Below are 14,744 nucleotides of genomic sequence, written 5' to 3'. Positions count from 1 at the left end.
GTTAGCTGCCATGTGGGTGCTGGGATTCAAACCCAGGTCTTCTGCAAGAACAACCAGTGTTCTTAACTGCTGAGCTATCTCTCCAGCCCCCCCCCCCTTTTTTTTAAAGAGATTATATTCTACCAAATCCTGGAAAAATAAACATGCTTATCCATAGTACAAGTTATGGATGTTATCCTACAGTTACAGAATGAGTTGTTACAGTTCCAAAAGTAATGCTTAATAGTTGAAATTAAAATTTTAGAATGCTAGCAATTTAAGAAAAGCCAGAAGTACATTACCAAGGTTGTCCTGTATCTCAATATTGAAGCTTAGGCTGGCATCAAACTCAAGGCAGTTCTCCAGCTTCAGTTTCCTAAGAGACTGCAAGTGTGAGCCACCAACTTCTGGTAGTAATGTCCTTTGTAGAAAAGGAAAAAATATTGATGACTGGTCCAGGACCTGTTCAGAATCAGTGTTACATTTATTTGTCATGTGTCCTTGTGTCCATTTCCTTTCAACTGATAGGGTTACCCATTACATTACCCTTTAAATTTTTTTATTATTTTTATGTGTATGAGTGTATTGCTTACATGGATGTAAGTGCACTCGTGTTGTGCTATGTTCAGAGATCAGCAAAGGGTGTTGTATTCCCCTGGAATTGAAGTTATGGGCAATTGTTAGTCGCCATGTGGGTATTGGTACTCGGGCCCAGGTCTTACAAGAGCAGCCAGAACTTTTAACCACTGAGCCATCTCTCCAGACCCAACATTGCCCTTTTTAAAGTGTTGGGGAACCCTGCTGTTAGGGTTGTAGTCCTCCATGTCCAGGTAGCTCTAAGGGGCTTGGGGCCATATGGAAGGACGCCCCTTCTCAGCAGGGGGCCTCCTGCTCTCTTCCTGACACTTACCTGGAAAGTGCTGCCAAGCATGGATGCCTGACCTTATTTGGAACATGACCTTTGGCATAGTAACCTGGAGTAAAAACTACCCCAGGTTTTTTCTATATGATAATTAGGCATTGCCTGGTAGTCCGGTAGGTAGTCAGACAGACAGTAGGAGCCTACTGCCACATGTAAATAAAGCATACTATGAGCACCTATCCGCTGAGGCATTGGCTACTGCCTCCACACTATATTTTCCCTAGTTCTCCCACTAAATAAACGGAGCTGTTTCACTGAGTCTGGAGCTGTTTGCATCATTGAACCTGCCTCCCCGGAAGGGCTTTCTTCCGTTAGTGCTCACTGGCCGTCCTGACCCCGCTCGTCACTCCTGCTCCTTTTGTCCTCGTGGACCGGTGGCCAACGACCCACGAGGAGAGGGAGTGACCCCACATTAAAGAAAATGATTTATTTGTTAGGGTTTCTCTTGTTATGTTTTAATGATTCGTAGGGCTACTTCTTCAGCTCTTTATTAGTTTACTTTTTTGTTTCTGCGGTGAGTGACTCACATTTTGAGAGTACAATCTTGTGATTGGGAAGACATAGTGCTTTTTTTTTTTTTATTACTTATTCTACTTAGATATTGTTAGAATGTGTCATAGTTTGCTTCTTTAGCCAAAACTTTAGGGTGTTCATTTAGGACTTACATAAGCCATCAAATTTATTTTTTCTCCCTATAAACATCGTTTTGATAGTATGTTAGGAATTTGGGTGCACTGTTTGTTTGTTTTTTCTTTGTTTAATTTAACTATTGTTTATTGCCTGTGTTTTTATCGTTGACTTAGATGTTTTGTGATTTCCAAATATTAGCTTTCCAAAAATTCTTACTAATTTCCAGTTAAATTAGCTGTGATCAGAAAGGATAGCCTTTTCATTTCAGTCCTGTCAAATTTATTGAAAGTCTTTGTAATTTTCTATACATCGTTGATTTTTGTAAATCTATGTACATTTGAAAACATTTTTCAGCCCTTCAGTTTATTGGGATATGTTTGTATATTAGGTCAGAGTTTGTTTAGATTATCAATTCTAGAGCTTTCAAGCTCTAAGAGAAAGATGTTAAATTTTCTTATTGTAATTGCTTGCCTTCTTAATTCTAACTTTTGCTTCATGTATTTTGAAGTTCCTATTATTTTATGCATTTTTATAATGGTTCTGTAACATTTTTCATCAAATTATTATCTTTGAGATTACAGTAGTCTTTGTTTTAAGGTGTCTTATTTAATTAGCTGTAAACTCTGTGTTTCTTGCATTGTATATCTTGCATCATTTCAACTTTTGTTTTTTGTTTCTCTTTCAGCCTATTCTGATAATTATGTTTTATTCATAGTGTTTGTATGCATTTAGTGTACTTATTAATATAATTATGCTTATCTCTTCATTTTCTGTTTATTTCTTTTGTTTCTGTGTTCTCTTGTGTTTATTTTGAACCATTTGTACTATTTGGATAGGCTTATAATTTAGTTATAATTTGTTAACCTTTATGTATACCTCCCTCTTTGGTTTTTTAATTTTTTTTTAATTTATTTAATTATTATTATTATTTGGTGTGTGTAGATGGCGAATGTGTATGTATGTGGTTTTATGTATGCATGTGTGTACTTGGAGGCCAGAGGTTGATTTCAGGCACTTTGATCCTATATCCGTTTAGCAGAATAGTAATAATAGGTTCACTCCTGGGGCCTCTGAGCTCCCAAACTATGGGATTTGGACTAGTTTTACAGTGCCAAGCATGCGTTTTCTCCTGTGCAGTGAGCCTTAAATCCAGTCAGAAAGCATTTTGTTGTCCCTAAAACATTTGTGTTGCTGTCATACTGATGAGTGTATATTGCCATGCTGATCATTAGTATAATTCACGAGATTCACCTCTGGGTAAGACTGTTGATGACTCCCTGCCCCCAGCAGCCTACGTGGCATCTTCCAGTACTGTTAAGAGCTAGCAAGTAGGGAGGAAGCTTCCTGGTTAGTACCAACTTGATTTCTTTGTGACCTATAACCTAGGGTATCTTCAGCAATAGAGTCTTACCATCAAGGTCTGGTGAGCAGCCAAAAGCAATGACAACAGCCTGTATTTTTTTTTGTGTGGGGACTCTCACCCAAAACTGGAACTCCCTTGACCAACAACTCAAAGGGAGGCATCCCACACCTGACTCTGAGATTTTTTGCTTGGCAACCTGTTGTCTGCAAAAGGAGCATTATCCCCTTGTAGGGAACTCCAATTAAACTCTATTATATGAATATATATATCAACTTAAATAGTAGGTTTAATTATATATAAAACTTAAATAGTAAGTTTCCATATGACTTTTCCAAACATCCTTAGGTATCCTTTTCCCAATACCCTTACCCTTCCATCCCTCTGCCCACCTAACTCTCCGTCCTCATTATTCTTTTTCCATTCATATCATTTGTGTTCTGTCTCCCTCAAGATATTTCTTTCCCCTCCCACCAGTGGTCCCTTTATAGTTTTCTTAGCTTCTAGAAGTACTAAGGTCAGATACTAAAAGCTAAAGATTTAACAGTAAGATCCACAATATGAGTCAGAACATGTGACATTTGTCTTTCTGAATCTAGTCACCTCACTCAGTATAATCCTTTCCATTTCCTTTTTTCATTGCTTCTTAAGCAGTTTTCCCGTGGTGTCTATCAGAACAGTAACTAACTTAGAGCTCAAATTAAGCAGTCATAAAGTACTTTTTCGTGACAACCTGTTTATTTTTATACGCAATTGTAAAGTGCTTAATGTATACTTTCCATTTCATCACACTGTAGTAAAGTGGTGTATATGCATAGATCCAGACTTACTATTGATTAATTTTTATGATCTTACTGAGGGTTAAATGAACCCAGAAAGCTTTGATGCACAGAAGGGTAGTTCATAGGAGAAATAGTTGTTTATGAACAGGTTGAAGTTGTAAGCAGGGTGTGGTGATGCCTGGGAGGTTACAATCAGACTTTGAACTGAAAGTTTAAACATGTTCAGGGATAGAAAATTAAAGTCGCCTCAGATTTCTTCTCTTGTCTGTGTTGATCATTATTTGTTCTTTTGTCTTATGAATATACTTTTATTTATAGTTTGTTTATTTATTTATTCTTCTCATTTTAGACAAGATCTCCAGTCCAAGCTGACTTTGAGATTGCTATGTAGCCAGGGATGACTTTGAATCTCTGATTCCCACCATTGCCTTCACCATGCACGCACGCACGCACGCACGCACAATATCTCTCCTGAATGTTGAGATTATTGGCCTGGGTCACCATGCTGTTTTATGCAGTGTTGGGGATGGAACCCTGGGCTTAATGCATGCAAGGCAAGCACTATACCAAATGACCTTCATCCCCTTTTGCATCATATTTTTTAAAATAAATTTATTTTCAATTATGTTTATGTGTATGGGTATGTGTACATGTGTGCAGGTGCCTCTAGAGGCCACTAGTGTTAGAATCCCCTAGACAGGTGAATGGTGTTTCTTTAGTCTTTCAAGACTGGTGTTTAGAGTTTATTCCATTTTCATCTTTTAATCATTCTGCAAAATAATTTTTTCCTTTAGAAAAAATTATTAGAAATTTAATTTTTTTACTTTAGAAGACAAATTGGAATGTTTGATCTGAGAAGTGTGGTTTTTCACTATTTATAATCCTTATAATGTGCTTTGAAAGTACATATATAAACATTCTGTATTAGAGTGTGGATTGCTCTGAGTTTTAAGTGTCTTTTCTTGTCACCTTAGACAAAGAAACAGCCTTGGTATAACAGCACATTAGCATCAAGACGAAAACGGCTCACTGCTCATTTTGAAGACTTAGAGCAGTGTTATTTTTCTACAAGGATGTCTCGTATCTCAGGTACATGTTCAGGATTTCTCTTAAAGTGTCTGAAAATCATCTTTCAATTCTAGTTGCAAAACACTATATTAGTACTGTGGAGAATCTTAGATGTCTTGAATATTGTTTTCCAGTGATAATTTCTATTCTCTATTTGGGAATTTTTAATATTGATCTAATGAGCTATATAATACAACTTATAAAACAATTGAATATGTAGCTACCAAAATAAGTTTTGTTTAACTACATCCTAGTCAACAAAATAAGCCTTTAAGTGCTCTTCTCTGTGTTAGTAATAAATAGGTAGCAGAAATGGGGTATTATAAATCTAGTAGAGGAAAGCAGTAGGTAGATAATATTCCATGTGATACATTGCTGTTGTATAAATGTACACTATCTGTTGATACAACTGGGTGTGGAAAAGGGTAAAAATGAAGAGACATAAAGGAATGAGTTAGGCAGGGATTTTGAAGAAGTTGTGTTTGGACTGGCCTAGTATGAATTAGCTATAAAAAGTATGAGAATCATTCAGAGTAGAAAAATTAGCACAGGACCACTTGGGAATGATAGGATAACATGCTTTTACTGCTTTAGAGAAACAATAAAATACTCTGTTCTTCAGCCTTTCTCTCAGCATCTTTACTTACTGGTGAAGGAGGAACATTAGTACCAAACCTATAGATGTTTAATAAACTGTAGCCCTGGAGCTGTAGCTGGGGCTGGAGAAAGTGAGTGCTTACTGCTCTCCCAGAAGACCCAGGTTCAGTTCCCAGCACCCACATTGCGTAGCTCAGCACCACCTGTAACTTCAGCTGCAGGGGATCTGATGCCCTCTTCTGGCCTCCATGGGCACCTGCACACACAAATGGCATATACACACAAATAAAAATAAATGCATCTTTAAGAGCTATAATGTGTGTAGAACATAGTGGTATACATTAAGTATTTAACTGATGTTATCATTAGTAGTGTGCCTGTTATAAGTGAAAACCATCAAGAGGGCAGGTGTCTGGTAGTTGAGTGATTATTAAAAATTAGGTCTTGGCTTCCTTTTGAATGAACATCTTTGTTATATCTATGTATTGCTTAGGGTTTTTTTGCTGTTGTTATATTTCTACCAGAATTGGTGGTAGAGGTGAAAAAAATTTTACACAGGCTGAGGATGTAGCATATTTGTTAGAGTATTCCTAGCATACAGAATGATCTGAATTCGATCCCCAGTACTGCATGTGAGGTAACATGGTGTCACATCACCTGAGAGATGGAGTCAGGATAATTAGAAATTCAAGGTCATCCTTGACTGTGTGGGAATATTGAGACCATCCTGATCTGATGAGATTCGCTGTCCTGTGTGTGTGTGTGTGTGTGTGTGTGTGTACAAACACAGCCTTTTTTCTTTGGAAATATAGTGGGAAGTGAAGATTTGTTTGCTTAGCATATTTGATTTGAGATTAATGATGAACAGTTTTTATAGATGAAAAGATTTCATTCATTGTCTATGGTTTAAGTTCTTTATTGAATGTCTGTAGTAGTTTATAAATGTAGACTACACTAGGGAGTGGATAAAGTTAATTGTCTGATACTTATAGTCTAATTGGCAGAAAATTCATGTTGACTCTTTGAAACATTATTTGGTGTTTTGATGCTAAGTACAGTAGACCACGTTAGAGATATTAAAATAGTTTCTCTAAAGGAGCGATAAGAAAGAAGTTTGGGTTAGGTATCATTAATCTTTTAAGTCACTGAAAGCATAGATGTGGTATGAAGTAGTAAAAGTGATCATGAGGTTATTTTGAACTGTGTAGATTTACAGAATAGTAGAGTAATAGGTTCAAACCAGAATGCAAATTACATAGGTTTTTATGTGATAATGTCTGTATTGTACTAAAAGCATGTTGCTACTGGTTTTTAGAAATCTTACATTAAAATTAACTTACTTGGTGCCACATTTATTACTGAATATGAAGTTCTTTTGATAGTAAAGAAGAAACTTATCCAAAATGGAGTACATAATTGATTATGTGTTTTCCACCTTGAACATTTTTTACATTTGTGTAAATGAGAGATGGTTATTAAGAAATTAATGTCCTGGCCTCTATTAAAATTAAAAGAGAATATAGATGATTAAACAATAGAGAGAAAAGAGACATTGAAAATGCTTCTGTAAACTAATCAGAAGTTAGTATGGAGAGATGATAAGCCAATAGATGTATATGGATATTGATCATAAAACAGACACACAAAGTCTTAATTTTTTTATAACCAGCTATGTGAAAACTGGTATACTTTCAGATACGGAAATAACTAGTTTTGTTTCCTTTTAAAAGGTTGAAAGTTTTTATTAAACTGCTTGAGTGATAGCTAGGAGTCCATTTATCCTAAAAATTAAGTATGGATTTTAACAGAATACACATTCTTGAATGCTTCATTATTTACTTTTGAATTGAAGTCAAAAGTGAAAGAATAGATTAACACTAAAACAATTCCTGAGCCAGGCGTGGTGGTGCATGTCTTTAATCCCAGCACTCTGGAGGCAGAGGCAGGAGGATCTCTTGTGAGATCCAGGCCAGACTAGTCTATATAGTGAGTTCCAGGCTAGCTGTGGCTACAGAGAGACCATGTCTCGAAAAGCGCCCCCACCAAAAAAAAAAAAATACAAACAAACAAAAAAAAGAAACATGAGAGAATAATTTACTTTGCTAGTACTTCTTACATCAAATATCTCACAGTAATAGTATTATATATATATAACTACACCATTCTATAGCATAGTTAATGATTTTGGTGGGGTGGTGTATTTTTTTTTTCCTCCCTCAGTTATCTTTATATTCTGTTAAACAGTTGCAGAGTAATTTTTGTGGATCAGGAACTTTATCTCAATAGTGATATTACATGCTAATTAGATTATTCTTTTGCTATTTATAAATAAAAGCACTACTAACTTAGACTTTTAAATGTAGGTTTTAAGATGATGTTGCTCAATGCCAAAATCTTTAAAAATTTGTAAAATTTCATTTACAAAATCTTTGTTTCTTCAAATTATTGTTTATCTTTATTTTAATTGTTAGGTAAATTTCATTATGCCAGTAAAATTTCAAGATAATTTGATATTCCTAATAAAAATTCTTTTGTTTGTATTATAGCATCCTGTAATTTTTTTCACCTTTATACTTCTTGCATTTTAATTTTATGATGCCTACTGTCATTGAAAATAACATTTGAGAAAATGAATCAGGGAGGTTTACGTTGAAAAAACTGTGTGTGTATATGGATGAGGATAGAACAAGGTAGAAATTGTGGAAAGACAGCATTAAAATAACCTTGTTTCAAATTCCGTCTCTAGGAACTTAATATTACATTATTAAGTATAGGAAGTTTTTTATTTTTTCTATTCTTTGGCTAAGCTTGTAAGTCTAGATTTCCAACAGGTTTTTTTTTTTTTTATACTCATGTTTTCAATGTAGGCCTGCCTCTAGATTGAGGAATAGATGAGGTATCATTACTTTATACGTTGCTGTTATCATTTAATCCCCACATGATTTAGCTTTGAATAGTTTACTGAACTGGACTTTGTTTAGTGATCTGTTGGATAGAGTTATCTTTTTCATTTTCCAAGACATTGAAAGCGTTTTTTTTTTCTGAGTGGGGAGGTACTGTCTGGTATAAATGAAACTCATTTCAAAGATTCCATTTACTTGTTTTTGAAAATCAGTAATTTATACATTGCAGTTTTGTATTTCTGTCTGATAATAGGATTCGAAATTATTTTTGACCATAAACATGGCATAAAAATACACCCTTATGAGCGTATTGCTTTAAACCAGTAAATGCCTGCCCATATGTGTACTCTTTCAGCCCATACTGTCAGCATTGGTACTGGAGTTTCATTTTAATAGTGATTTAGCTTTTATTAACTAGAAGTCCTTTGAAATTTTTTTATGCTTTACCTTTGAAATCATTACTAAAAAAAAAAAAAAGAGAGATTGAAAGTTATGTTCTTACTGTCATAGATTACCTTTCAATGAATCAATTCCTAAGACTTTAAAAAAATATTATTTTTATTTTATGTGTATGAGTGTATTGCCTGTGTGTATGTAAGTGCACCTGTGTTGTGCAGTTCTCATGGAGGTCAAAAGAGGGTGCAGGATCCCCTGGAGGTGGAGTTACAAATGGTTGTTGGCTACCATGTGAATGCTGGGAACTGAACCTCTGTCTTCTGCAAGAGCAACCAGTGCTCTTAACTGCTAAGCCATCTCTCCAACCCCAGACTTTTTAAAATTAAAGTTAAAAAATGATCTAATTAATTTGAACATACTAGTCTACTCTAAAATCTAACTGAAATTTTTTATTTTAAAGAAAATTTTAATCTGTGAATATTATTTATTATTTACTTATTTTGTAGTGCAGTTAATTTATTTTATATTATTTTATTTACACAGATGACAGTCGAACTGCAAGCCAGTTAGATGAATTTCAGGAATGCTTGTCAAAGTTTACTCGATACAACTCAGTAAGACCTTTGGCTACATTGTCCTATGCTAGTGACCTCTATAATGGTTCCAGCATAGTCTCTAGGTAAGTGTTCAGTGCACTTCTTAACTATTTTCTTTGTAAAAATATGCAGAAACATTGAATTTGAGAAAACTTATGACCTATCATTAAAATTCTAAATTCTGAAGTTGGATTGCCTTCCAGTTCCTAGTATTGTGGTCTGTGGCAAGTTGTAAATATCTCCAAATTGGGATAATGAATACTTCCCATCTGACATGGAGTTTCAGTTTCTTTTCTTATAATATCAGTGTCTGGTTATAATAACAGAATATGCTCTTTTCATAAGTCCTTCCTCCATTTTTGGAGTTTGTGTAAAATTGGTATATTTTTTTCTTGAACATTATGTATAATTCTCCAGGGAAAATGATCAAAGTACATCATACACATAGTGTCATAATAAATTCATTATTTTGTAAAATTAATATATACTAATAAAAAGACAGGCTGACAAATTTTTAAACTTTGTACTGGAGCTAGGGACATAGCATAGTTGGTAAATCCTTGCCTTGGAAATACAAGGATCTTAGTTAAATATAAGAATCCATATAGTTAAAAGGCCAGGCATGGTGAGACAGAGACAGGTTGAATCTCCAGGGCTTGCTAGCTAGGTTGGCAAGATCCAGGCCAGTAAAAGACTCTTATCTCAAAAGAAAGGTGGACAGTACCTGAGGGATGGCACTGTCTGCCCTTCAACACATATTCACTACACAGACATCATTTTTTTTTTATAATGATGGACATTGTAAAACCACAGAACTATATCACATCTAACCAAGAGCAGTATCTTTGGGGAGCATCAAATTGCTAGTCTGTGTTGAAATTCTCTAAAATGAATAAGGCTTAAAAAGATATTTGGGGGGCTGGAGAGATGGCTCAGCGGTTAAGAGCACTGACTGCTCTTGCAGAGGACCCGGGTTCGATTCCCAGCACCCACATGGCGGCTATGAACCGTCCTTAACTCCAGTTCCAAGGGAATCCAAAGCCCTCTTCTGACCTCCACAGCATTGCACAACATGGGTGCACTCACATACATGCAGGCAATATATTCATAGACATAAAATAAAAAAACAGAAATAAAAATAAAGATATTTTTGAACAGCTCAACAGTTTGACAGGTTGAACTTTTGTTGTTGTTGCTAGGATTGTCATTGAGCTAAACTTCCAACCTTACAAATTTTAACTTGTTCCTTGTAAACTAAAACTTTATATGCTTTTCTTTTTAAAAAATTTCTTCTGGGGCTGGAGAGATGGCTCAGCGGTTAAGAGTACTGACTGCTCTTGCAGAGGACCCAGGTTCAATTCTCAGTACCCACATGGCGGCTATGAACCATCCTTAACTCCAGTTCCAGGGGAATCTGAAGCCCTCTTCTGACCTCCAAGGCATTGCATGATACGTGTGCACTCACGTACATGCAGGCAATGCACTCATACACATAAAATAAAAATAATAAAGTATGTGCTCGCTTCGGCAGCACATATACTAAAATTGGAACGATACAGAGAAGATTAGCAAAAGTAAATAAATAAAAAAAGAGAAAAAGAAAAGAAATAATAAAGTATTTAAAATTTTTTTCTTATTTTTCTTTAATGTTTATGAGTGTATTTGCCTGTGTGTGTGTAAGCACACCTGTGTCATGCAGTGCCTGAGGAGGTCAGAAGAGGGCATCAGATCGCCTTGGAACTGGAATTGCGAACGGTTGTTAGCCACCATGTGGGTGCTGGTAATTGAACCCAGGTCCTCTGCAAAAGCAGTCAGTGCTCCTAACTGCTGAGCCTTCTCTCCAGCCCCACTTTGAATGCTTTTCATGTAAAGGACTCTAGAGTATTTATTTTTGTATATGAAGATTAATTTTGAATTATTAGCCATTAGCTAAAGACGCTATTGCAGGAAATCTTTCTGTGCCTTGTAACTGGTTTTTTAACTCAGTTATGAATAAGACAAAAATCATGCTTTATTTATTTTGGCAATTTTAATTTTTTTTTAGGTACTACATTGAATAAAACGTGAAAATGCAGATTTTGAGATTCATTTAATTTCATGATTAATGTAAAATTTCATTATTTACCTGATGTCTTTGTCAAGTGTATAACCATGCACAAGTAGAGATGATGATTGTACTTGGGAGACTTCATAATATTATTTCAGTGCCCATTTCATACGAAATATTATAGGTAGCTTATAAAATAATGTAGTCTGGAGTAACAAATTGAACATTCCCTGATTTTTTTTATTTGGGGGGGATTTATTTTTATTTTATATATATGGGTATTTTTGCCTACGTGTATGAAAGTGTACTCGTGTTGCACAATGCCTGCAGAGACCAGAAGAATGTATTAAATCCCTTGGAACTGGAGTGATGGTCGGTTGTTAGCCACCATGTGGGTGCTAGGAACCTAACTTGGGTCCTTTGCAAAACTAGCCACTGCTCCTAACCGCTGAGCCATCTCTCTAGCCCCATTATATAAATTCTTATCTACTGTTAAAAATATATGACATATGCTATTAAGTGCTTCAGAAATGTAGTTCAAATACAAAATTCAAAACTGAAAAGTTGGTGCTGGAGAGATGGCTCAGTGGTTAAGAACACTGGCTGTTCTTGCAGAAGACCCGGGTTTGAATCCCACTACCCACATGGCAGCTGACAACTGTCCCTAACTCCAGCTCCAGGGGATCCAACAGCCTCTTCTGTCCTCCATGGGCATTGCACAACATGGGTGCACTTATCTACATTCAGGCAATACATGCATGCACATAAAATAAAAAATAATAAAAATTTTTTTAAATAACCGAAAAGTTTTAATATTGATGTGGAGTGCATATTTTTATCTATATGACTGTACACAAGCTAAAATATTAGTACCCTCTTGTAATGCCAGTTAATGTCCCTGACCATTGTGAATTTATCCTGTATTGTCTTTTCATCTTCACTTTAAAACAAAATTAAAACTTCATTTTCAACATCATATTACAGAAACAATATCTCTATTTAAATAATATGAGATTAGTAATCAGTCTCTTTTAAGACTATGTCCTTCTTAGCATTTCTGAAGCTTCATTTTATTCAATTTAACATATTTATGAATTTTTTAAAATACTGTTTTTGATATCAAAGCATTGTTCATTTTAGAACTGAAACCTTAAGAGAACTAGATAAAATTTCAGACTAGAAATAATACATTCAAAGTTATGTTAGTTACATTAAAATATTTTAATTAAAATCAAATTTTTGAAGTGCATTTGTTGGTCCACTTTGCATACTGAGTGTTCTGGTTTGTTTCTTCATTGCTGTGACAAAACACTCTGACCACTACCAACTTGGGGAGGAAAGGGTTTTATTTAGCTTACATATCCCGGGTCACAGTTCATCCAGGAGCCCAAGGTAGGAACTCAGGGCAGGAACCTGGAGGCAGGAGCTGGAGTACAGGCCATGGAGGAACACTGCTTACTAGCTTGCTCCCCAGGCCCCTGCTCAGCCTGCTTTCTTATGCAACACAGGCCCACCTGCCCAGTGGCACCACCCACAGTAGGCTGGGCCCTTCCACATCACTCATCAAGAAGATGCCCCTCCGGACATGGCCACAGGCCAGTCCAATAGAGGAAATTCCCCAGTTGAGGCTCCCTTAACCCAGGTGTGTCAAGTTGACACTAAAGCTATCCAACACACTAAGCCTCCATTCTTTTTTCTCAATTATGTTGAATTAACATTTCTTAAAAAATATTCAGATTTGGAAATTTGTTAGGTAGGACAGGTAAAGACAAATAGATAGCGAGAAAGGATAATATAGTCCAAGAATGAGGAACTTTGAAACTTTTATACCTTTTTTTTAAACTGATTTCTCATATTGAAACATATTGGTAATAAATTCATTTTTAAGGTCCAGTTTCTTTTCATTAACAGGAAAGTTAATGAATTTCTTTCAGAAAAACGGTTTAAACACCACTGAGACAAATGTTGAATTTGCTTAGAATAAATAATTCTCACTGTAAAATTGCATGAAATACTTGTCATGTTGATTACCTTATTGTAGTAATACTCTTGCTCAGAGGAAAAAATGCTAAACCAGAAAGTCTTTGCTTGTTATAGATTAATGCTGTACCCTTCAGTCCACAAGGTGGCAGCGTTTGTTTACAATCTATGTACTGTTAGATAATTGACAAGATTAGAAATGGATGTCTTAAGTCAGATTCATTATTCTTTAAGAATTTCATAAAATGAATTTTTATCATAATCACCACTTCTCCTTAACTCCTCCTAGACACACCTACATCCTACCCCTGAAAATCCTGTCCTCTTTATTTTTTTTCATTTAATAATATATCAACTCTTTTTTTTTTGTACTGTCCATGTACTTCTTGGATTGGAGCAAGAATTGGACAATGGGTCTATCTACCAGGAGCCATACCCATAAAGTAAACTGACTCTCCCTCCTCCAGAGACCATCATTGTTTATAACTCCTCTGTTAGGGGTGAGGGCTTGTGAATCACTTAAAATGTTGACTGGCTTGATATTGTACAAGTATTATGTAGGCAACAACGACCACTGTTAGTCTTGTCATGCAGAGATCCTGTCATGCCCAGAAGACACTGTTTTTCTCTGATCCTTCCAAACCTCTGGCTCTCATGATCTTTACTTCTCATCTTCCAAAATGGTCACTGACCCTTAAGGAAGTGGGTATGATAGAGATGTTCCTTTTGTGACTGACCTCTCCATAGTCATTATTCTCTGACTGTGAGTTTCTGTATTAAATGAGATCTGAGAGCTGCACTGACCTAAAGGTATAAAGATAAAAATTTGATCTATAGGTATAAAGATACAAATTTTGAAGCTTGATACTATGCCCATTTAGCAAAATAATAGTAGATTCACCTCTGGGGCTTTGATCGCCCCAACCACGGGTTCTTGGTCAGATTGGCAGTACCAAGCATCTATTTCCTTCTGTAGGCTTTCAATCTAGTCAGAAAGTGGTTGGTTATCCCCCATAGCACATATGCCACTATTATTGTACCCATGGGCATATCTTACCATACTGGTCATTGTTATTCACTGGGTTCACAGATGGGTATGACTGTTGATGACTTTTTTTCCCCCAGCAGCCTGCATAGCACCTTTCAGTACTGTGAGGGCAGTGTGTATGTTGTGTTCAGCAATAGGGTCTTATCACATTCTGGTAGGCCACCGAGAGCAGTGGCAGTGGCCTATATTTTGTGGAGGGCATGGGGATGGTCTCTGGAACTCCGTTAACCAGCAACTCAAGGGGAGGTATCCCACACCTGACAATGGGCTTTTTATTTGGCAGCCTGTGACCTCTAGGAAGAGCATTATCCCCTGTGCAGGGTAGCTCCAATTAAACTCTTACATGAATATGTGTGTGTGTGTGTGTGTGTGTGTGTATGAAGCTTATAAAATAGATTTCCATATGACTTTCACAAACATGTTTAGAGTTGGCTAT

The 14,744-nt window shown here is 36.0% G+C and overlaps 1 protein-coding gene and 1 pseudogene across 1 annotated transcript in view; both read left to right on the top strand.

Annotated features, from left to right (window-relative positions):
- Window positions 1-14,744, top strand: part of Cop1 (COP1 E3 ubiquitin ligase) — a gene marked incomplete in the record, with an annotated part of 182,023 nt that overhangs the window by 80,835 nt on the left and 86,444 nt on the right. Inside the window, 2 exon segments of the mRNA XM_008826109.3 lie at window positions 4,648-4,762; window positions 9,181-9,316. Of these exon segments, the coding sequence (XP_008824331.1) occupies window positions 4,648-4,762; window positions 9,181-9,316 (251 nt within the window).
- On the top strand, window positions 10,749-10,804 carry LOC115068995 (annotated as a pseudogene).

This window comes from Nannospalax galili, unplaced genomic scaffold, assembly GCF_000622305.1.
Source record: "Nannospalax galili isolate Female #2095 unplaced genomic scaffold, S.galili_v1.0 scaffold429, whole genome shotgun sequence".
NCBI classification, from domain to species: domain Eukaryota; kingdom Metazoa; phylum Chordata; class Mammalia; order Rodentia; family Spalacidae; genus Nannospalax; species Nannospalax galili.
Note: the sequence above shows the minus strand (reverse complement) of the source record. Positions and strands in the feature narration are given on the sequence as shown.